Source organism: Schistocerca gregaria, chromosome 3 (genome assembly GCF_023897955.1).
Source record: "Schistocerca gregaria isolate iqSchGreg1 chromosome 3, iqSchGreg1.2, whole genome shotgun sequence".
In the NCBI taxonomy this organism is placed as follows: Eukaryota; Metazoa; Arthropoda; class Insecta; order Orthoptera; family Acrididae; genus Schistocerca; species Schistocerca gregaria.
Genome location: NC_064922.1, coordinates 158,089,376 through 158,114,829, shown reverse-complemented (window position 1 = coordinate 158,114,829; position 25,454 = coordinate 158,089,376). Strand labels below are relative to the sequence as shown.

Genomic DNA, 25,454 nt, shown 5'->3' with positions numbered 1-25,454 from the left:
AACAAAAGCACTCAAAATTTCTTCAAGTTCTTTATATGTCTCACAAAACATCTGTATTCCAAGAGAAACTTGTCCAACACCATAAAAACAATGCTCAACTTTAAGCCTACAGCTGACATATGATTTATGGCACCCATGTATGAAGAAGACTTTTCAACAAAACATACAGCCATGTGATCACTTCTGAAAACTGTTGTTTATATCAACTGTTGCACAATTTAATACGTATATTAAAAGTTACACGATTTACCTTTGTATTCATACTACATTCAACTATATCTCAATACTAGATTGAAAATGTTAGAGCAGATGTTAGGTGCTAGTGAAAATTTTAAAAATGATAATACGAAGGGCTCTACAACCAAATTTAGTTCGTCAGTAAAATTCCCGGAGTCCCACGACACTCAAATAAAGTTCACTTAGATAATGTTTGCCATCCTTACAGACAATTATTCTAACTGTACCCTGGCACAGAGTGGGACTGTCTTACACAAGGTCATTCCTTTATGTACTCATAATATTTCAACATCAAAGCATGTTTGAATCACCTGTGGCTTTTCTATTAGCCAGACCCTATCTCATGTGTATCAATTTGTTACCTAAAATTTAAAATGTCTTCTCTCCTATTGACATCATAATTTCGCTATCTATATCTACATATATACACTCATGCTCATAAATTAAGGATAAATGCAGAATGTGGTGCCACACAAAACTGGTGCCAATAGCATAGCCACATAGGGAACACACATGACACAGATCTGTAAGTCCAAGATATTGGTAATAAGTTGAGAAAACTGTCCCGAAACACGTGGTGCTACAAAACGTCACTGTTTCCTGTGCATGTACCCCAACATCAATATGTGATGCACACGTACACAGGCCACAAAACGGGTTGGCATATTCTGGATCAGGGGTTGAGCAGCTGCTGGGGTACAGCCTCCCATTCTTGCACCAGTGCATGTCGGAGTTCCTGAAGTGTCGTAGGGGTCTGAAAACGTGCAGCGACACGTCGACTGAGAGCATCCCAGACGTGCTCAATGGGGTTTAGGTCTGGAGAATAGGCAGGCAACTCCATTTGCCTGATATCTTCAGTTTTAAGGTACTCCTCCACGATGGCAGCTCAGTGGGGCCGTGTGTTATCATCCATCAGGAGGAAGGTGGGACCCGCGGCACCCCTGAAAAGGTGGACATAATGGTGCAAAATAATGTCCCGATACTCCTGACCTGTTACAGTTCCTCTGTCAGAGACATTTAGGGGTGTACGTGCACCAATCATAATCATGACCTCCATACAGGTCTCTTTCAAGGACATTAAGGGGTTGGAATCTGGTTCATGGTTCACTCCAGATGAAAACCCAGCGAGAATCACAGACTATACTTAGACCCGTCCATGAACATAACCTGGGACCACTGTCTCCAATGACCATGTCTGTGTTCTTGACACCAGGCTTTAAGGGCTCTCCTGTGACCAGGGGTCAGTGGATTGCACATTGTAGGTCTCCAGGCAAATATATCATGTCTGTTCACTCGTCTGTAGACTGTGTGTCAGGAGACAACTGTTCCAGTGGCTGCAGTAAGGTCCCAAGCAAGGCTACCGGCTGTACTCCATGGCTGTCTGCAGGCACTGATGGTGAGGTAACGGCCATGTTCACTGTGGAGGTCCCGTACTGTAGCACCTGGACACGTTTCCTGTCTGCTGGAATCATTGCCATAATCTTGAGATCACACTTTGTGGCACATGGAGGGCCCGTGCTATGACCTGCGGTGTTTGGCCATTAGCACATCTGAAAATGTCTGCACACTTACTTGCTGCACTGTGCTATGACATGCACCCACACACCTCTGGGTATGTGAACTGATGCCAGCGCCAACATGTAACGACCGCAGGTCAAATGCACCGCATCGTCATACCCCAAGGTATGTTTTCTTACTGCATAGCAGACATTCCAAGAAAACTGATAAACTGTGCACTTTGCACTACCCTTACAAGTGCCTGTAATGCTTCATAATGCAGTTATGTACATCAGTTGCAAGTATATAAGTAAACAAAAAGCATATTATTGTAAAAACACTGTACTTTACCTTTTAACTATAAAGTAATTATTTCTGTTAATATTAGTAGATACATATTTGATAGGCTTTCGTAAACAGACATGTTATTAGGTGTACTTGCTGGATGGACACAACTAATAGGCAGTGATTACATGTAATATCACATAGAAAACTAGAAACAGCAACTTGGCTTAATAACTAAAAGCACTCCAGTAATCGTACTGAGGAAATCTGGTAATTCATTTTCATTTAACTAATTTTTTTTCGAGAAACTGGGATAATAGCCAAAGCTACATATGCAGCACCATCATCTATTAACATATTTATCTTCTTTCGTGACATGGTTGGGTCACCAAATTATTACAGCAAGGAGACCACTCACTGAAAAGCAGATGAGTCGAGTTGTTGACAGGCACATACAGAAGAAAGAAAGCTTTCTAGGCCCCTGCATGGTGATGGATGGACTAACAGAGCAAATGCTATTTTTAGAGGCATGTGACCTAGTTGTGGTGAGGGTATTGTCGGTGGGGTGCATAGAGGGAAAGGGAGGTGAGAGGCAGCGAGAGGGATTTGGGGGTGAGTGGCTAGTGGCTCAGAAGGAGGCAACTGATTTGATGGATAGGAATGTGGAAGGGAGGGCTGGTAGATATACAGTCATCATCATCATCATCATCATGTTTTCTGCTACATTATCAGGTCCTTTGTCTCTCCATTTTCTGTGACCCATTTCTTCCTTCTTAAGGGTGCTGTATGTTGTACCGTCCATCACATCATCCAGTATCTGAAATCTCTTCCTTCCTCACTTCCTTTTCCCTTATACATAACCCACATAACACAAATATACATTATAACTAAACTTTTGTGTTCCCGTAATTAATGTTTCCCCGCTGTTTACAACATTTTTGATTGGTCCCATCAAATTTTCTATGCCCACAATGTTAATTTGCACCTGATTTTGCATCAAAATCTTTATAATTTTCCCATGATTTACACATTAGGAAAAAAATGTTTGTGGAGAAAAAAATGATGCAGGTATGATGTTGGCCGTTCAGTAGTGGTTAATCTTCTTGACACCTAGGCACTCTAATCAGCAGATTTGAACTGGTAAACGTGTAAAAGTTGGAACAATTCGTGCCATATCTCCCATCCTGCCAAGATCTACTTGGCATGGTGGCTGATGGGAGTAACTATGTTCGTTTGAATGAAGATATCATGACCAATCACCACCATTTCCAAACTGTCTCTACTGCACAAATACAGTTTCGTGATTGTTGTGATCCTCAAGACACATTTGTTGAACAATATTTAGCGTGTTTCAGCATATGGCCACTTAGAGCACTAGGTGACATTGTCATTCACTTTGCATTGCTCAAATGTTTTTAGTTTAAACACAGTACCTGTTACATACTTTATTCATGCTGGGAAAAACGTGTTTTGAGAATTTATTTTCGTTGTCAAGTGCAATGTTATGTTACACAAACAATCAATGTGATTGATAGTTTGCATGTGTGTGCGTGGCTTTCTACATAACCTATGAGGCACAGTGCCTGATAACCTCAAAAAGATTACTACAGTGCAAGAGACGTAAAATAACACATATTCAAACACCACACAAAATACTTATTTACATATTTTCACTTGACAACGAAAAAAAATTCTTGAAGCACATCCTGCTAAGCATGAAAAAATATGTAACTAGCACAGTATTTCATCATTTAAATAATAAATGACAGCTGCAGGCTTTTAACAAAATCAATTATGGCATATGAAATTGAGTCAAACGTTCCTACTTCCTAGACAGTTATCAGTTACAGTTACAGTTACATCAGCGATTTTTTTTAGATAATAAACCCTTCATTAGATAATAAATAAGACCCTGACAAGTCTTTAGATGCTCGTTATGTACATATATCATATAGAAAGTGCAAGGAGGTACCCTATACGTGACTTTTACAGTTTAAAATGTTATTTCCCACATTTTACATTTTCCTGTGTTTTACACCATTTCAAAAATGGTCCTTTGAAAACTTTAAAAGCAGGGTTTCACTGTAGGGGCTGTCATGATTGTAGTGGCCGGTGGGAAGTTGAAGCGGCACACACTGAAAGTGATGTGGGGACGTGAATTTAGAGGAGGTGACAGGACAGAGCAAGGGGAAACTTGAGTGGAGGGTGTGGGGGTTTGGGCTACCTGATATGTGTTTTAAGGTAATTCCTATCTGAGTAGTTCAGAGAAGCTGGTGATGGAAGGATCTACATGGCTCAGATTGTGAAGCAGCCACTGAAATTGAGCACACTGTTCTCAGCTGCATGTTGTGCCACTGGGTGGTCAACTATGTTTTTGGCAATAGTTTGGCGGTGGTCATTCATCCTGGTGAACAGCTGTTTGGTAATCATACTGACATAAAAAGCTGTGCATTGTCTGCTGCAGAGTGGGTATATGACATGGCTGTTTTCACAGGCAGCCTGGCTTCTGATGGGTGAGGATAAACCTGTGACAGGGCTGGTAGGATAATCTTGTGACAGGACTGGAGCAGGAGCTGCTGGATGGGTGGATTGGGCAGGTCTTGCATCATGGTCTGCCACAGGGATATAATACCTGGGTTGTGAGTGAAAGCGGTATAGGGATGGACTAGGATTTTGTGTAGGTTGTGCGAGTTACAGAACACCACTTTATTAGGGATAAGGGGTAGAAGGGATCTTGGGTAGGACCTCCCTCATTTCAAGACAGGATGAGAGATAATTCAAACCCTGATAAAGGATGTGGTTCAGCTGTTCAAGCCCAGGATAATGAAGTGGCTGCTCCTTTGTATGTGATTCTTAGGGGTGGTGGGAGGATTGGATGTGTGTGAGGATATGGCACAGAAAATCTGTTTGTGGATTAGGTTTGCGGGTGGGGTGGGGCAAGTGAGAGGGGGCGAGGTGGGATGTGTGGGTGGTACTGCTCATCTGTGAAGGTCTTTGTCAGGGCCTTAGACTACTGGGCAAGGAAGTTCTCATCACTGAATTTACAACATCTGGCTAGAATGTATGGGAGGGATTCTTTGGTGTGGAAGGGATTGTAACTGTCGCAATGCAGGTAATGTTCATAGTTCATGGGTTTAATGTGGATACAAATATGGATGGGGCCATCAGAGAGGTGGAGGTCAACTTCCAGGACCACGTGAAGCAGATGGGATAGATGGTGATGAGGTTATGATGAATTGTAAATAGGGTGTTTTGGCCCTGAATCCATATCACAAAGATAGTGATAATGAGTCTGAACCAGATCCAGGGAGGGGGGGGGGGGGGGCTAGGTAGGTTTCCTCTAGATCGGGGACTCTGGCGAAACATGAGCTGTGGAGACTGGCGCTATTTAGGCGCCACTTGTGTCACTGATATCGACACTCGTCTGCTCTTGTATCTCTGACTGTTCTGCTTTGGTTTTCCGGCTTGGCGTGTGACCGGGCTCGCTCTCTGGTCGGTGTTCAATGAGGCAACATGTTTTGAAACAGGCTCTCGTCTCTATCCACTGTGCCTGGGCCTCGCCATCCATGACGTTTTGCCGCGCGCCGGTTATACGGAGCTGGGTAGTCGCCGTGTTTGTGTGTGAAATGGTGGTGGGTCCATCATCTCATACTGGACATTTCATCGAGTAACTGGAAGCATTAAGTTACGTATGATTGATATTCTGCTGTTAACCTGTGAAGATTTGGGAAACTTATGGTGGCATGCTGTAACCTGCTGGAGATCAGTTAAGTGTTATACTGAACTTGCAAAGTCTAGAGTTTTACTGTCTGTTTTAAAGGTTCCTTACAGTATTAATTTGATGTAGTATGTTTTGGTTTTAGACTTTTTTTTAATATGAAGGACAGAGCTTTTGTCAACTCAGTGTAATTTTAATTGCTCTTTTATTCGGTAGAGGTCTCAGTTTGGTTTTCAGTTATTTTACAGATAGTCATGTAGATAGTAAGCCTTGCATAGTCTTGAAAAAGGTGAATCACGAGTTGCATTTATCTGCCATGTGAATTATTTGCTGTTACAGAAATGGTCTGGTATGTGGGGCAGTTGAGGTTTGTCACCTTGGCGGGCAGGCTGAGATTGTGTGTGTGTTCGGCATGTTTTCTGCTCTGGCTTGCAGCCTGATCATCTTCAAAATTGTTTGGCGGTTGCTTTCTACTCTTTCGTTATGAGTACCTCCATGTATAAGCCGTGCTTCCATCCTTTAGTTAATTATCTGGCCTGTCCGCCGGGATGGACGAGATCTTTTCTTAAGTAACTCCAGCTCAAATCATTAGTGTTGTGCAAATTTTGGTTATGAAAGCAATGAACTTAATAGTCTGCTTATGGTGGTGACTGACTGTGACCCTTTTGCAATCAAATCTAATTATTATTTTTAAAATACTGTTTGTTATATTAATTCATGATCCAATCACATAGTTTTTCTGGTTCAAGTTAGCTATATATTTTCTTGCGAGGACAAAGGTCCGAATTTAATTTTTAATTTGTTATTCTGATTTGTAGTTTTGTAATAATAAAATTTTTCCTGTATTGAAATTAAAATTAGGTACCAACTACGAGTTTGTCCATCAGCAAAGATCCCCAGCTTCCTATCTCCTTTGCGAAGCTGTGGTTAAATTGCAATTTGGTTTTTCTTGCACGGCGTAATTTGAACAGTAACACAGCTCAACTGGTAGCAGAGCTAATAAAGGGGGGAGGGATTCCTTCATACCCTTAGTGTTGATGGTCAAAACTTGTGATAATAGTGTCTGGTAAATTTAGCTAATACATTTTGCTGTCTCAGGAAGCTGCCCATCATGACTAAACAGACCTGCCCTGGAATTTCATATTTGCACCGAGAGCATTTTATTTACAAGCCTCGCGTACACGGTTTGCCTGTGGAGGGCAATGTTGACCAGCTGGCGACGTGGCTCTGGTCTCCCTTACTGTTGATTACCTTGCTGATGTGGGTGAGTGGCTTACACGCATTAAAGCGTCGGTGGATGACATTGGCCGTACACTCGACTTTTTAAGATCGTCTCAAGTCACACAGAGGCAAATTTGCTGCGTGCCACCTAAATCACTATAATAACTGTTTAACGGACTTATCGACTGTCGATCTCAGTGACACAATGGAGGGACTTTGAAATCAGATTATTTGTGACATTCGTGATTTGCAGGCTTCTACCATTATGCTTGCTTTGGGTGAGGGAGGTTTGGGAGACGAGTCCATCGTAAAGAGTAAAGATAAAGGTGTGGGAGTGCAATGTAAAACTGTGTATTCTGATTGTTTTTTGAAATTGCCGAATCCTATTGTAAAATTGTTTGAAGGAATTTCAGAATTACATATTGAAGCCTCAGCTCATATTCAGGAATTGTGGTTGTTAGTCTGGTTACAAGTTTGTGCTGATGCATTGGGGATGGAGCAATGCATAATTTTGTATTTATTGTATCCTATGGCTCGAAGGTGCTTCGGTAAGATGTTCGCGGAGGAGTTGCATTGGTTGAACTCCATCAGAAAATTTTAGAGAGAAAGCTCTCGCATCAAATACCAGTACAGTTGGAGTGTGATTTATATTGGAGGATACAAGCAGATGATGAGACGCTAACCCAATATTTTGATCGCATACGTACAGCAGTTATTGCTCTTGACATGTCAGTTTCAGAAATAGATAATATTGAACATCTGCTTGAGGGGCTACATCCTCAAGATCGTTCGTGCTTAACTTTTATGCAGCATCCGATTTCATTGGCACAGTTCCAGCAGATAATTGATTATGTAGAAAAGGTCTCCCTAGTTGATGATCAACATCCGCAATGATGTTATTGCTGACAAGCTACCAATTCCTTACTGCGGCAGTGTCCCGCGTCCAGGAGCCCTAGGCCGAGTAGCTGACGCCAGAGGCGAGGTAAGGGTAGCAAAGACCGCAACTGGATTTTGAATTGTAAGGCAATTAGAGGTTTCAGTCGTTCTCCCTTGCCATATGTTTGTGCTCGGATTGGAAATGAGCCGGTTTTTAGTTGATTCCGGTAGTTCACTATCTCTAATTGACCAGACATGGTATCCAGAATTCCGACATTTGTGTAAATTTTCCTTACCACTCCCTCCTGTGCAAAGATGTCGGGGTGTAGACAGCCGTGAGTTGCCTTTGACAGAGGAAGTGCGGTGTTATTTGCACATTAATGGGTTTTCTTGGCCACATAACTTTATCATTGCTAGTAATTTGAAGATTCCCGTGATATTGGGATGCGATTTTGTGTGATGTACCGGGCTGGTTACTGATTACGTGGCCAGTTATCCATTTTAAATTTGCTCCTGATTCTGCATGTTGCTTTATTCGTGTAATAGTGAAGGGGGACCAGTGTCGGCTATTTGGGTAATGTGCAGGTGGAGATGGGTCATCTTTCCATCAAGCACGTGCGGAGTTTGAGACAGGTCCTTCAACGGTACCCAGAGGTGTTGTCTAATGGTAGGGCGAGACGAAACTGTTGGAGTATGAGATAATCTTGGATTAACGGTGTTCCTGTCCGCCAGGCACTGTACAGTGTGTAACCTCCGAAGATGGGGATACTATGGCAAAAAATTAATTAAATGCTTCAGGAAGGGGTAATTAGGCCATCTACTTTGCCATATGCTGCACCTGTTGGTTCCAAAAGAACAAGGCAAGGATTTCCGTGTTGTCTTAAGAAGGTAATACTGGAATCTGTGCCACTTCCAGATTTACACAATTGTTTCACCTGGTTTTCTGGCGCAACCATGTTTACCATCCTCGATTTAAACCAGGCGTATTACCAGATTCCCTTATCAGAACTGTCTAAGCTGGTCACAGAATTTTGCACCAACTAGAACCTTTACGAATTCAATCTAGTTCCCTTTGGTTTGGCCATGGGTGTAGCTGCATTATTTCGTTTGCTAGATGCCATTCTGGGCAATTTGAAATTTGTCTGCATGTATAATTACCTTGACGATGTAGTGGTCTGTAGTCGAACCCTTGAGGATCATATAGGCCATCTGGATCAAGTTTTTACCCACTTAAGTTTGGCAGGGCTGACCGTCAAACCCTCTAAGATTACCCATTGTAGCTAGAAGATTTCGTTTTTGGGACACTTGGTCTCGGTTAAGGGGGTCAGCATTGATCCAGAAAAAACTAAGGTTTTGCACAAGTTCCCCCTTCCACAGAATAAGAAGGAAATGGCCCGTTTTGTGGGAATAGCGAATTTCTTTCACAAGATCATACTGAATGTTTCCCAATTAGCTGCTCCCCTCAACGATCATTGTAAGAAGGATAAGGAGTTTGTTTGGGGCGAGGTCCAGCAAATTGTCTTTCAAGAGTTTAAGGCTGCCATTTCTAATCCACCCTTACTGGCTGTACTGAATTCCGATAAAAACTAGGTCATACAAACTGATGCTTCCCATGTGGGTATTGCAGCAGTTTTATTCCAGGAGGAGGAGGGAGAAAGGAGGCCCTTAGCCTATGCATCTCGCTGTTTATCTGCCACAGAGTCTTATTCTGTTTATGAACTGGAGGTCCTGGCAGTTATATTTGTCTTAGAGAAGTTACACTTTTACCTTGAGCATAAGTTTCTCCGGGAGACAGATAACCAGGCTTTGAGCAAGGTTCTGGCTAGGCCACGAAAAACATTGAATCGCTCGTTGGGCTGTGCGTATCTCAGCATTTCGTTTTGACGTCAAACATATCAAGGGGTCCGATAACGCGATAGCTGACGCGTTAAATATGTTTACTGAGGAGCCTTCTGAAGCCCAAAGGACTGAACCCCAGTGTGTGGTGGGAACTATATTGTTGGATTTTCCGGACCTATTTTGCGACCTGCATGAAAAACAGTCAGAGGACTCTGTCTGTGGACTGGTGAGGCAGAAGTTAATGGCAGGGGAGCTTTACCCGGGTATTGTCTCACTCGTGGTGTCCTTCCTTTGCAAGCAGGTGGGCAATGACCAGCAGTTAAAGATTTGCTTGCCGATGTGTTTCGTACCTATGGTATTTAAGTACTTCCATGAGTTTGTAGTTGGTGGTCATTTAGGCCTGTATAAGACCTTAGGCAAGGTACGTGAAAGATCTGTTTGGCCCTCACTGTATTGCGACATGCATCATTTGGATGCTAGTTGTCAGGCACGTAAAAGGGTGAAACCCAACTCGAGCACTGCTCATGGTCTGTTACAATCTCAAAGTGCAGATTACCCTCTCGATAGAGTCTTTATTGATTACATCGGATCGCTGCCGCGCAGTAGAAGGGGTAACAAATATGTATTGGTTGTAGTTGATGCCTTCTATCGCTTCGTGCGTGCGTTTGCTACCAACTCGTGGGGTTACTGCTGATATTACCACTGACCAGTTGGGTAGAATAATTTCATGGCTTGGGCCACCTAAATCCTTGGCGAGTGACAATGCCCTGGCCTTCTTATCGAAGGTCTTTAAGGCCTATTCTTTCAACCATGGAATAAAACATATTACCAACACTCCATACAATCCGAAGGCGTTCTTACGGTAAAGGGTCAACCAGAATTTAAAGGCAGCCTTGACCATATATCATTCTAAGTCACCGAGTAGATGGGATTTGAGTCTTCCCTGGGTTAATCAGGCATTTAATTCTGCAAGACATGAGGGCACTGGTGTCATACCCAATGTGTTAATGTTTGCGTATTCTGTTAATACTCCCCTCTCAAACTTGTGGAGTATCAGTGATTTGTTGCCGACATCAATCACTCCTGAAGGTTTGAGAGAAAACTGGCAACGGGCAAGGAATAATATATATTTATCACACAGTTGGCAGGCAAAGATGTACAATAAAGGGTGAAAACCCTTATTGGGGAAAATGGGCGATTTGGTATGTCTTTGCAATTTGGCCGCTCCCATGGGTCAGGATGAAAAGAGGAAGCTTAACCCAAGATATCGTGGGCTGTGCCGAATCTGTAAGATTCTTAGTCCAGTGAATTTCCAGGTAAATAAGCATAGCTCGGATAGGGTTTCCAGAGTACACTTGAGCCAGGTTAAGTTGGCGTGAGAGTTTCTGGTGTTAGCCCCTCTCGTGGGTGGTTCTTGAATAGGAGGGCCATGGTGACTGGTGCTAGTTAGGCACCACTAGCATTGCTGATATCAAGACTCGTCTGGTCTTGTGTCTCTGACTGTTCCGCTTTGATTTTCTGGCTTGGGATGTGGCCAGGCTCTCTCTCCGGTTGGCGTTCAATGAGGATACATGTTTTGAAAACAGGCCCTTGTCTCTATCCACTGCGCCCGGGCCTTGCCGTCCACGCCATGTGTACGGAGCTGATTAGTTGCCGCATTTGCGTGTAAAACGGTGGTGAGTCCATCATCTCATACTGGACATCTCCTCATTGCATAACTGGAAGCATTAAGTTACGTATGATTCATATTCTGCTGTTAACCTGTGAAGATTTGGGAAACTTATGGTGGCATGCTGTACCTGCCGGAGTTCAGTTAAGTGTTATACTGAACTTGTGAAGTCTAGAATTTCACTGCCTGTTTTAAAGGTTCCTTGCAGTATTAATTCGATGTAGTATGTTAATTAGTGTGCTCACTCTTTGCTCAGTTTTGGTTCCAGACTTTTTTTTTTTTTATATGAAGGGCAGAGCTTTTGTCAACTCAGTGTAATTTTAATTGTTCTTTTATTCGGTAAATGTCTCAGTTTGGTTTTCAGTTATGTTACAGATAGTCACGTAGTTAGTAAGCCTTGCATGGTCTTGAAAAGGGTGAATCACGAGTTGCATTTATCGGCCACGTGAATTATTTGCTGTTAAAGAAATAGTCTGGTATGTGCGGCAGCTGGGGTTTGTCGCCTTGGAGGGCAGGCCGAGGTCGTTTGTGTGTTCGGCATGTTTTCTGCTCTGGCTTGCAGCCTGATCATCTTCAAAATTGTTTGGCGGTTGCTTTCTACTCATTTGTTCTGAGTACCACCGTGTATAAGCCACACTTCCGTCTTTTAGTTAATTATCTAGCCTGTCCGCCGGGATGGATGATGCCTTTTCTTGAGTAACTCAAGCTGAATCATTAGTGTTGTGTAAATTTTGGTTACGATAGCAATGAAGTTGATAGTCTGTTTATGGTGGTGACTGTCTGTGATCCTTTTGCAATCAGATCTAATTATTACTTTTAAAATACTGTTTGTTATGTTAATCCAAGATCCAATCACACAGTTTTGCTGGTTAATGTCAGTTGTATATTTTCTTAAGGGGACAAAGGTCTGAATTAAATTTTCATACTGTTATCTGATTTGTAACTTTGTAATAATGAAATTTGTCCTGAAGTTGACATTAAAATTATGTACCAACCACGATTTTGTGCATCAGCAAAGATCCCTAGCTTCCTATCTCTTTTGAGTAGCTGTGGTTAAATTGCAATTTGGTTTTTGTAGCACATAATTTGGACAGTAACACAGCTCAGAACAATTTGAAAATGCTGGTACTATGGCGGGTCATCTTATTTTGAAGGTTAATAAAATTTAAAATAATAATAATAATAATAATAACAGACAATCTTGTTTTATTCAATGATTACTTCAGTTTTAAATGATAATTTGTAACACAGAAACCATAATAAAATTCTAAAAAGTAAATATAAAAAAGGCCATTTTGTTAAGAGTTTTCCATGAAGCACCTATTCACTTCCCACAGGACACCAGTGTTCCACGGAACCCTGCACTAGATGGCTCATAAACAGGTTGTCATAGGGGAAAGCCTCATGCAGGTGCTCAGGACTGTAGTTATGGGTCAAAATTTAGTGGGTAAAGTGAACAAGGAATGAGGTGGTTGTTTGGAGTCTGAAAGATGTCAATATCAACAAGGTCATGGCATGAGGGATGTTGGTGTGTAGGACGGTGGCATCAACATTGACGAGTAGGGATCCAGGAGGTAAAGGAATGGGGATTGTGATAAGTCAGTGTAGGAAGTGATTAGTATCTTTAATGTGGGAGGCTAGATTTTGGGCAATCGGTTGAAGGTGTTGGTCAACAAGAGTATTAATTCTTTTGGCGGGAGTACAATAGTCAGCTACAATGGAGCACCCAGCATTGTTGGGTTTGTGGATTTTGGGGAGCACATAGAAGATGGATGTGCAGCGTGTTGTTGGGGTGAGGAAGAAGACGAACTCAGCGGGGGAGTTCTGGAAGGGCCTATGGACTGAAGGTTATGTTGGACTTCCAGGATGGGATCACTCTGGCAGAGCTCGTAGGTAGAGGAATCTGTTGGCAGAGACCTTCCATTAGGCAGTCACTGCAGCTCATCATGAAAATGATGAAGCCTTTGTCTGCAAGGAGTATGATTATGTTTGAGTCTGTTTCCTGGTTTGTCTTTTCTTCTGCCGAAAGGTTAATGTTCTTATGAAGGGAGTGGGGGAAGGATGGGGAGGTCAAAATGGAGGTAAGGAATTCCTGGAAGCTAATTAGGGCAAGGTTAGTTTGAAGGAGAGGAGGGTCACTGTTAGATGGTGGTATGAACTGGGAGGGGCAACATTCATTGTTGGGATTAGGTTGGCTTTAGCTGGGGGATTGATGGCAAAGAAGTATATCCATCGTAGGGATCGGGAGAAGGAGACTAAGTCTCTGACAAATCCAACATGGCTAAGATTGGGTGGGCTGGAGGTTAGGCCCGTGGATAGGACTGAAACTTCTAGAAGACTGAGGTTTCTGGTGGAGAGTTAACAACAGCATTTTGGATTTGCATGGGTTCTCAGTTTTGTGGATTGTTGGGAGCAAGTTTTAGAAGCTGTGGTAAGTAGAAGAGATCAGTTAGGCATGATTGTGTGAGGGGTTGACAAGGGACTCCTGCCCATCCTTCCTAAATTGGTGTTCCATCGCCGAACCAACTTACAAAACACCCTAGTCCATCTCTATGCCACTCACATTCCCAACCTCTTGCCACAGGAATGTGATCCCTTTGGCAGACCAACATGCAAGATCAACCCAATCCACCCACACATCACTTCCTATTCCAATCCTATTACAGGCTTATTCCTACTGTATCAATGGCTGGGCCACCTCTCAAAGCAGCCATATCAAATACCATCTTTGTATGGCTTTTTATGTCAGTATGACTGCTAACCAGCTGTCCACAAGGACAAATGGCCACTGCCAAACTGTGGCCAAGAACAAAGTTGACCACCTAGTTTCACAACATGCAGTTGAACACAAAATGCTCAATTTCTATGGCTGCTTCACAACCCGAGATATCAGGAACTTCCCTCCTGCTTCTCTCTGAACTACACATACGAGTGTTACTCTTATAACACATGCTCTGTTTCCGTAATCGTCCTGGCTTCTATCTCAGGTAACCTATTGTCCCCACACACCCCACCTAACAGTTTCCCCTTCCAGAATGAGATTTTTCACTCTGCAGAGGAGTGTGAGCTGGTATGAAACTTTCTGGCAGATTAAAACTGTGTGCCGGACCGAGACTCGAACTTGGGACCTTTGCCTTTCGCAGGCAAGTGCTCTACCAACTAAGCAACACAAACAGCTTGGTAGAGCACTTGCCCACGAAAGGCAAAGGTCCTGAGTTCGAGTCTCGGTCGGGCACACAGTTATAATCTGTCAGAAAGTTTCAGTTTCCCCTTCCTTTGTCCCCATGTTGCCTTCAGCTTGTGCCACTTCCCACTGGCTGCTGCAATTATGCCAGCTCTTATCCCCGCCATGCCACACCTCCCTCCTGCATTTGTAGCCGGGCGAACCAACCACCTCCCTCCGAGCTGCTAGCCACCCATCTCTGTTCCCTCTCCCTGCCTCCCTTTTCCTCTACCCACTCCACCCAAACCACAACCAGTCTACCTGCCGAAAAATAGCATTGGACAGTTAGCCCAACCATCACCATTGCTAACGGTAAACTCATCTAAAAAAATGCCCCTTCAGTGATCAATGAAGTGAACAAACCTTGGTGAGAAATTGTTCTGAAGTTGAAATAACCTTTTCAACTATCTGAGAGTGGTAGGGCGGTTGTCTTCTCCAAACACTGATGGCATTTCCACAAGGCTCCAATCTACTGTTACTCCTCAATAAAATTGTTTGCCATTCTACTATTTTCTAACGTGATTGTGATAGCTTTTGACGCTAACTAATCAGCGCTAACTTCTCGGAGCCAAAAGTTGCAGAACATTTCTCACACATTTTAAAATCAGCTGTATGACTACATAAGCCAGCCTTCCATAATATAATTATGAGCCCACTCTTTAGTTGTTCTACTTTAAAAATATGGCAGCAAAATTATTTTATAATTTATATGGAGAAGATAATTTTCTAAATATCCGGAAAGTTGGTGGTTTCAACTTTCTGGTACTGAGAACTAACTTAGCAGCATTTATCAGGCAATATGAGGAATAGTCTTAGACCTAACTACAGACTGGACACACGAAATACAATTTGATGAATCACTAACACTAAGAAACCTTCAGAAATCATAATTTTATCTTGTATATGTGAATCACCATGCATCAAAAATTTTAAAAGAAACAAATCTCAAGGATGCAACTTAAATGCATGATACAATCACTTCAAACTATTAAGTTTTTTCCATGTCTCTTCGTGACATGCATAACACCACAGACAAACACTGGAAAATGTTTATACTGCGAGGTATCAGTATAATAAAATTTCAAAATGGATTGAAAACCATTTTGAAAGACCAGCACATCTGGGTAGAACTAAAATGGATAAAGTAAGGTGATCAATCATTTTATTGGAGAATCAACAACTTTTATTAGAAAAACCAGTGACACTACAGACATTTTAGTCTTCCAAAAAGGTTAAACTGTACCTGTGATGATGTTTCTCTCTGATTCGCTCTTCTCTACGCTCCCTGTGCTCCCTTGATCTGTGATGGGTTTTTCTCCTCGATGACGCATCAGACTTGTTAGGATGAACCTTAAACAAATGTATATGTTAGACATTATAAGCTGGAGAATTGTCAGAAAGTTATGCAACTTTTCAAATGACTGTTAAGTTACACAGCTTTTATTTAATATTACAGAAGGTACCACTTAAAACTGTTAATTGTATAAATAGGAAACTGTTGTTATGGGTGTGTTAGGTTAACTGATTTATGCCAAAACTGAAGTATAAAAGTCTTGAGGACTATGAGAGGCATGTTACTCAGCTTGGCTTTACCTAGTGAACGAGAAAGCATTCTCTCCCTTCCTCCTAACAACCGCCCCTTCTCACTCCTTAAAAAAATCATCTTTTCTCAGACAATGCATTTGCCCGCAACAGTCTTATGTCAATCAGAAAAAAAGGATTAAAGCATGACTTGTGCCAGAGTTGTCAACCCACTGTTTCTTCAACCATTTCTGCACCCAAAGGAGATTATGAGAGGAGAAAGTTTTTAGTCCACTGAGGATATTTTATATGTGTATTTCCCAAACCTTTCATAATTATTATTTTATTTGTTTATTTATTTACTGTATGACAACATCATAAAAATTAGATTACAACTAGCTAAATCTAAAAATTAATATCTGGGTCACAAATATAATCTATACCTCCAGTATGACCAGGAACTCGATTGGATCGCCAAGGAACGCTCTCAGAAGACTTTCTCAAATTACGAGGGTGATTTGAAAAGTTACATCACTGAAACTTTTTTTATTTTTCAATGCAGTCTCCTTGTAGACTAATGCACTAAGTCCAATGATGTTCCAGTGCCTTGATCCCATATCGAAAATGAGCTTCCTCCAGCCCTGCAAAATAGTTATCAACTCTGGCTGTCAATTATTCGTTTGAAGTGAATCTTTGTCCACCATGAATAATTTTCAGTTTTGGTAAGAGATGGAAGTCTGAAAGAGCCATATCAGGTGAATAAGGCGGGTGTGGCAACAATTCGTGCCTTAGTTCATGTAATTCTGCCATCGCGACGCCACATGTGTGTGGGCACGCATCAAGAGTCGCAGCACCCATCTTGCAGATAATTTTTTCATTTCTAATTCTTCAGTTAAAATGTGATATACCCTTTCAGATGACATCTGGCAAGTGTTAGCAATTTCACGCACTTTCAATCGGCAATCCTCCATTTTGTGTGCTTTTGCAATGATTTCTGGAGTAGTGACACATCTTGGCAGACCACTGCACGAATCATCATCTTAAGCTCTCCTGACCAAATTTAAATTCATTTGCTCTCTTGGCAACAGTTGAATATGAAGGTGCAAAGTCCCCCAGTGTATTCTGGAAGTCGGCATGAATGTCCTTTCCTTTCATACCTTTCTTTATGAAGTACTTAATCACTGCTTGAATCTCAATTTTTTCCATCTTCTCAAATCACTAGGCAGGAACAACAATAGAGCCGCATCACCGAAAAAGCTTTCTTCTAAGAGCACCGACATGGCATGTGTTTACAGGCAACAACAATCCAATGAATATCACGTGAACGGCTCATCGCACTAGTGCTGACCTCTCGTGGTAATTTCGAGAACTTTTCAAACCACCCTCACACATGGCAAATAATCTGATTCTCAGCCCCACACACACAACTAGGAGAAGTTATTTTCTTGCACATCTGCAAAGAGTTGGCATGCTGTCCAGAGCTGGTTCTTATTTGGTTAAGAGGATCTTGTGTGACAATTCAAAGTCAGGTGACTTGGTCAATAAGCATGGCATCTTAGGTTGTTCTGTCCCAGCATTAACCTGCCATGCTTTACATAATTCAAAAAAGATGGCAACCAGGTGTTGGCGTCTGGAAAAGGCTGTTCAGATGACAGATTTGAGGGACACGAAATTATCAGTGGTAGAGCGACCCTGGCGAGAGCCGCCCTGTCATGGAGCCAGTAGGCCAAGTGACTCCAGGACCCAACCCAACCACCGACACCGTACGTTCCAGCAGCTTACAAAGAACATTGGTGAGGCTGATAGGCCAATAGCTATCGACATCAAGCAGGTCTTTACTGGGTTTCAGCACTGGAATGATGGTGCTCTCCTGCCATTGCGATGGGAAGATGCCATCGCACCAGATCCGGCTGAAGATGATGAGGATATGTCGCTTGTAGTCAGATGAGAAAAGTTTAATCATCCAGCTGCTGTGGATCCCATCAGGCCCAGGAGCTGTGTCGGCGCAATGTGCAATGTGCAAGATGTATCACGATCAACACTCCTGCTTCCATCGTTTGATAAGTTGGTGAACACGGGCATGTATCCGTTATAGGATATGAGGTGCTCCAGGGAAGGATGCCGCTTATACCACTGTAGAGCTTGCCAACACTCCTTAATTGCTTCAGTGACTTCCAGCGACCACCAAGGGACTGCCTTACGCCGGGGGCACCCTAAAGAGCGATGGATCGCGTTTTCTGCCGAGAAACAATTGTTTTTGTGACCTGCTTAACCATCATATCGATGTTACCGTGTGGGTATGGTGACAGCAGAGGTGGTGCAAGTTTCCCAGCCCGCCTTGTTTAAAGCCCATCTGGGCAGATGTCCATGGGCCTGACACCAGGGCAGTTACACGAAGATGGGGAAGTGGTCACTACTACACAGGTCGTCATGTTCTCTCCTATAGATATATGGGAGAAGTCCTGAGCTGCAAATTGATAAACTAATGACCGAGTAATTACCATGAGCCACAATAAAATGTGTGGCAGCCCCAGTATTTAAGAGGCAGAGGTCGAACTGAAACAGTAAAGTTTCGACATCTCTGCCTCGGCCAGTCAGCACAGTGCCACCCCACAGGGGGTTATGGGCATTAAAACCTCCCAAAAGTAGGAAAGATTTAGTGAGTTGATAAATCAGTGCAGCTAAAACAACCAGAGGTACTGCAATATCTGGAGGAAGATATACATTGCAGACAGTTATTTCCTGCACTGTCCTTATTCTGACAGCCATAGCTTCAAGAGGGGTTTGAAGGGGCACAGTGTCACTACAGACCGAGTTTAGGACATAAACACAAACTCCATCTGACGCTTGCTTATTGTCACTACGCTTCCTGCAATATCTCTTAAATCGGAGGAGGCCACGGCTCCGCATTGCCTGCAACCAGGTTTCCTGGAGGCCAATGCAGATAGCAGATGTAAAGCATAACAGTTGCCGTAGCTCTGCCAGGGGGTGGAAAAAATTGCCACAATTCCACTGGAGGATGACGTCGTCATGAGACTGAGAAGGCATGGAACATTCAATGAGGCAGTTTACACCTCAGAGTCACCTGCTGCCACCAACTTATTGCCTGAGCAGTCTATATCCATTGTGTCTGAGGGTCCGGCGAGATCTAGGTCCTCAGCAGACGCCAGAATCTCCACCCCCTCCTCAAACACAGAGCTTGTAGGTAGCGGTGGTGTGGGTGCCACCTCAATTTCCTTGGTCTTAAGGGTCTTCTTTTTGGATTTCTCTCACTGCTCCTTGGGTTTCCTGTCTGGGAGGACTTCACTGGCTCAGTCTCCAGGGCTGAGGATGAGCGTGAAGCCCTAAGACCAGTTGCTTTTGAGCTCTTCAGCCACTGGCAGAAGTCATCTTTCCCACTGGCAGAAACCTGGGAAGGGAGTGACCCAAGGGACCCCTTCCTAGTGAGAGAGGCCAAAGAAGGCTTATGCTTCTCTGGCTTAGAAGTAGGGACGGATGTCCCTGATGGTTGGGGGGGGGGGGGAGGGGGGGGGGGTGTTGCTTCTGAAGTAGGTGGTGTGGGAGCAACAGGGAGGGAAATGCCCCTTCCCCCACCACCACCACCAAGGGGGCAGGTGTAGTCTTCCAGCTGTGAGAGGTGACTGGGGTTGGTGGAGCTGATGGTGCCAGAACTCTTGTAGCGGCGACATAACACATTGTCATACATATGGTATGCAGGCGTTCAAGTTTTCTCTTAGACTCAGTGTAAGTCAGGCAGTCCAGGGTCTTTTACTCAATGATTTTCCTTTCTTTCTGGAGCATCCTGCAGTCTGGTGAGCAAGGCAAATGGTGCTCTCCGCAGTTGACACAGATGGGAGGCGGGGCACATGGAGTATTGGGATGTGATGGGTATCCACAATCTCGACATGTGACGCTGAAAGTACTGAGGGAAGACATATGGCTGAACTTGCAGCACTTAAAGCACCAACGGAGGACGGATATAGGGGTTGAAGTCACAGCGGTAGACCATCACCTTGACCTTCTCAGGCAATGTATCACCCTCAAAGGTCAAGATGAAGGCTCCGCTGGCAACCTGATTATCTCTGGGACCCCATTGGAGACACCAGATCAAATGTACACCTCACTGCTCTAAATTGGCACGCAGCTTATCATCAAGACTGCAAAAGAAAGTCCCTGTGAAATATGAGACCCTGGACGATATTTATGGGGTGTGATGGCTACAAAAAGATCCTCCGGCTCATCACAAGCGATAACGTCCGTGACTCGGAAGAGGATGCTGTTCTGATCAAGACTGATCCAGATCTCATTTTTGAGGCTTCGTCATCATGAAAGATTCCCCATCAGCTCTCTAACATTCCTCCAATGGTGTGACCACGGAAGGGAACAATTTGGGCATCTACCCCTTGGCATACATGGGGAGTTAACGGCACAGGCATCAGCAGAGTGATCCCTGTATGGCCAGGGGTCTACACCCAACAGGGTACATGGCAACCCCACCACAACGGACTGGCTACCGTGCTGGATATCAGGTGCAAAGAAGTCCATGGTCATCGTCAATGCAGAAATCGACATTGCATAGTGCATGGTGGAAAACGCACCCAGGAAGGTGTCCTTGACCAAGAGATGGAGAATGAGCGGGACTGAAATGCGACAACGACAAAAGGGCTAAAGATCTCAATGCACTATGGACACGATGCACCATGTAAAGCGCCCTTCCCCAATTGGCTTGCTCTTCAGGAAAATTTTGAAGACTGGAGGTCAAATCCTACAGGGCACCATCACATAAAGGCCGAGACGTGCGAAACTTTTAGGCACCTCTTACGACAGGCAGCAATACCTCGGGCCTCTTCTTACCCCCAGATCCACAGGGGGAGGAAACATAGGAGTGGTCGTCAAAGGAAGGAAGCAAAAGGCAAAATTCTGGAAAACCTAGTGTAATTAACAGAACTAAAAAACGGAGATAAAACTCACAAAAAAGGCAGCGCAGCCAGGTCATTAAAAGATCAGTCAAGACAAGGCATTACAACCAGAAAAAGAATATAGAGAATAAAAGGGTGGAAAGGTTAGAGACCAGGCTAGGCCACCGAGCAAGGGCTGACAAAAAACCCCAGAAATGAGGCGAGGGCAGGGGGAGTGGGGGACAGGAGGTGGTCAACAGGGCCAAAAAGCCCTACCACTTTTTTTGAGTCATCAGTGCTCTGGCTGGTTTGAAGTGGTCCGCCAAGAATTCCTCTCCTGTTCCAAACTCTTCATCTCAGAGTAGCCAGTTTGTTTGGGGGTGATCAAGCCAGACTATTCCGATTTCCAGACTTCCAGCAATTGATGCCGTATAACCGACTGAAGGTCTGGTTCTGGGACCACCTTTTCCACGGAACTGGCATCCTGGGGGCCAACTTGGAAAACCAGTCAGCTCACTCATCTCCCGAAATGTGCTCAATTATTTGCTGAATGTATTCCAGTCTACCTTCCTCTACAGTTTTTGCCCTCTATGGCTCCCTCAGTACCATGGAAGTCATTCCCTGATATTTTAACAGATGTCCTATCATCCTGTCCCTTCTTCTTGCAGTGTTTTCCAATAATTCCTTTTCTCTCCGATTCTGCACAGAATCTCTTCATTGCTTACCTTATCAGCCCACCTAATTTTCAACATTCGTCTGTAACACCACATCTCAAATGCTTCTATTCTCTTCTGTTCCAGTTTTCCAACAGTCATGTTTCACTACAATACAATGCTGTGCTCCTAACATACATTCTCAGAAATTTCTTCCTCAAAATTAAGGTCTATATTTCATAATAGTAGACTTCTGCTGGTTAGGAATGCCCTTTTTGCCAGTGCTAGTCTGCTTTTGATGTCCTCCTTGTTCAATCTGCCACTGGTTATTTTGCTGTCAAGGTAGTAGAATTCCTTAACTTCATCTAATGTTAAGTTTCTCATTGTTCTCATTTCTGCTATTTTTCATTACTTTTGTGTTTCATTGCTTTTACTCTTAATCCATACTCTTCACTCAGACAGTTTATTCCATTCAGCAGATCATGTAGTTCTTCTTCACTTTCATTCAGGATAGCAATATCATCAGCAAAGTGTATCACTGATATCCTTTCATCTTGAATTTTATTTCCACTCCTGAACCTTTCTTTTATTTCCACTATTGTTTCTTCAATGTACAGATCAAACAGTAGGGGCAAAAGACTACATGCCTGTCTTACACCCTTTTTAAACCAAGCACTTCGTTCTTGGTTGTCCACTCTTGACTCTTGTGAATATTGTATGTTACCTGTCTCTCCCTATAGCTTACCCCTATTTTTCTCAGAATTTTAAACATCTTGCACCATTTTACATTGTCAAATGCTTTTTTCCAGGTCAATGAGTCCTATGGACGTGCCTCGATTTTTCTTTAGCCTTGCTTCCATTATCAACCACAATGTCAGAATTGCCTCTGGTGCCTTTACATTTCCTAAAGCCAAACTGATCATCATCTAACACATCGTAGATTTTCTTTTCCATTCAGCAAATTGTACGCATGAGCTGTTAAGCTGATTATGTGATAATTCTCACACTTGTCAGTTCTTGCAATCTTCAGAATTGTGTGCATGATATTTTTCCAAAAGTCAGATGGTACGTTGCCTGAGTCATACATTCTACACACCAGCCTGAATAGTCGTTTTGTTGCCTCTTCCCCAGTGTGTTTAGAAATTCTGATGGAATATTATCTACCCCTTCTGTCTTATTTGATCACTGAGCTGTTCCTTATTGCTGTATATATGGCCTTAGAAAACTTCAAACTATCTTGTCATTCCTTAGTACCTCCGTGTCCCACTTCGAGTATTGATTCTTTCTGACTAATCTCTTAAACTTGAGACTGCTCTTCATCACTACTACATTATGATTTGAGTCTATATCTACTCATGGGTATGCCTTACAATCCAGTATCATGATTTTGGAATCTCATTCATGATGTAACATAATTTAAATCTTCCCGTATCAAACAACCTTTTCCACGCATACTTTCTCTTGTGATTCTACCCTACAAGGCATCTCTACCTGACCATGATGTAATCTAACTGGAATCTTCCCAGCCTTTTTCAAGTATACCTTCTCCTCTTGTGATTCTATGTTGCAGGGATGAATAGAAACCACCTTCGTGGGCAAAACTTAACACCAGATTAGCCGCTTTGGCATCATCTGCTAGCACCAGAGGGAGCGTGTCACAAAGATTAAGATGCCACCTCAAAGCAGCCAAATTAGGATACCCTACATCTACATCTATACTCTGCAAACCATCATGAGGTGCAAGGCAGAGAGTATATCCTGTGTACCAGTTATTGGTTTTCTTCCTGTTCCATTCATGTATTGAGTGTGGAAAGGTTGATTGTTTGTATATGTCTGTGCGTGCAGTAATTATTCTAATCTTACCCTCTTGATCCCTATGTGAGTGATACATTGGGGATCTATGAGTAAGTGGGCCACCGTCAGATGGGCTCCAGATTGGCAGTGAGGGGGATCCTAATGTTGGAGAATGTGGCCATGAGTTAGCCAAGTTTGGCCAATGTGGAGTCGACAGAGGATGCCCTGCAACAAGCACACAGGGAAGACTGCCACATAGCTGTGGTCTCCTTAATTGTCCTCAGTTTGTTTGGGGGTGATCAAGCCAGACTATTCCGATTTCCAGACTTCCAGCAATTGATGCCGTATAACCGACTGAAGGTCTGGTTCTGGGACCACCTTTTCCACGGAACTGGCATCCTGGGGGCCAACTTGGACAACCAGTCAGCTCACCATCTCCCGAAATCCCCGCATGACTGGGGTCCAAATGATAATGACTGGCCATACAGCTTGGTGGATGTCAGAAACGACGTCCTGGATAGCAGTAACCCGTGGGTGAGGAGAGTAGCAGTACTCTATAGCCTGAAAGCTGCCAGGGAGTTACTACAGATTAGGATACTCTTGCCGGTGCAAGAATGAACACTGCTAAGGGCTAGTTTAACAGTCATCAGTTAAACAGTGAAGACACTGCAGCCATTTGGAAGACAGTGGAGTACACTTCACCATGCATGTGTGTATGCAAAGCCTGTTCATCCATCAATTGTTAAGCAATCAGTAAAAATCACTTTTGAACCAAGATATGTATCAAAGACAGCCAAGAACAGGCGGCAAAAAATCTTGCAGTCAACGGAATCTTTTGGATCAAAGGAGACTTCAAGACAAATCTGAGGTCAGGGCACAAGCCAAGGGGGCAGATGCAATGTCTCCCTGACCATCGACGACTGTGGACAAAGTTGCAGTTATGAACAGAGACACTACATGCATGGAGCAATTGCAAATCCTGTTCTGGGTTGCTGTTGTGGAAGATGGGGCTCCCTTTCATGGAAAAGGACACAGTAGTTGGGACGTTCATGAAAGCTTCAAATGCATATAGCAGCTGTTGTTGGCACCTGATAGGTAATGAACGGACTCCAGCATTGGCTGCTAGGCTGTTTACAGGGCTAGTTCGGAAGACTCCCGTTGCAAGTTGGATCCCACAATGATGAATGGCATCCAGTATCTGCAATTCTAAGGATGATTCTAAAACATCTGTAAAACTCCCATAATCAATATGAGACAAAATCAGAGCTTTGTAGAGCCACTAAAGGTCAGATAGATCTGCAGCCCAGCTAGTGTAACTAAGGTAGCAAAGAGTACTGAAGTGTTACCAGCACTTTCACTTAAGTTGACGAAGGTGGAGAAGCAACATCTGGGAATCGAAGACCAGTCCCAAAAGTGGTGTGTCTCAACTAAAAGTAGTAATTGATCATCCAGGTAAAGCTTTGTGTGTGGGTAGGCAGTATGTTGGAGACAGAAGTGCTTACACAAGTCTTGGCAGCTGAAAACCGAAAGCCACAGATGAGAACCCACGACTGCACCTTTCATATGGCACTCCTCAGGCAATGCTCAGCAACACTAATACCAGAGGAGCAATAATAAAAGCCAAAATTGTCGACATGTAACAAGGGTTATACCAAAGACCCGACGCTAGACCACTGATGGCGACTAGAAAGAGGGTCAGAGAGCCCTGCAGGACCCTGTTCTCTAGGATATGGGGGGCACTGCAGGAAACACCCACCTGAACCTGCACATACAGTGTGACAGGAAGTTCTTAACAAAAATCGGGGAGTGGGCTCCAGAGACCCCAATCATGTAACTTCGTAAGTATGTGGTGACACCATGTTGTGTCATAAGCCTTCTGTGGGTTGAAAAAGACAGGGATGAGGTGCTGGTGACATGCAAAGGCTGTCCAGATGGACTCCAGGTGAACCAAATTATCAGCAGTGGAGCAGCACGGGAGCTTTGCAAAAACTGCCGAGATGCAGCCAAAAGATCCAGAGACTCA

General features: G+C 43.4%; 1 protein-coding gene across 20 annotated transcripts in view; it reads right to left on the bottom strand.

Annotated features, from left to right (window-relative positions):
- Nucleotides 1–25,454, bottom strand: part of LOC126353916 (cyclin-dependent kinase 11B) — a 127,922-nt gene that overhangs the window by 67,946 nt on the left and 34,522 nt on the right. For all 20 annotated transcript variants that reach the window (XR_007565241.1, XR_007565232.1, XR_007565233.1 and 17 more), the window contains exon 3: nt 15,809–15,915. Coding sequence is in view for 10 of the 20 variants with exons in the window: in XM_050003149.1 (XP_049859106.1) it covers nt 15,809–15,915 (107 nt within the window). In the remaining 10 variants the exon portion in view is untranslated. The remainder of the gene's footprint in view (nt 1–15,808; nt 15,916–25,454) is intronic.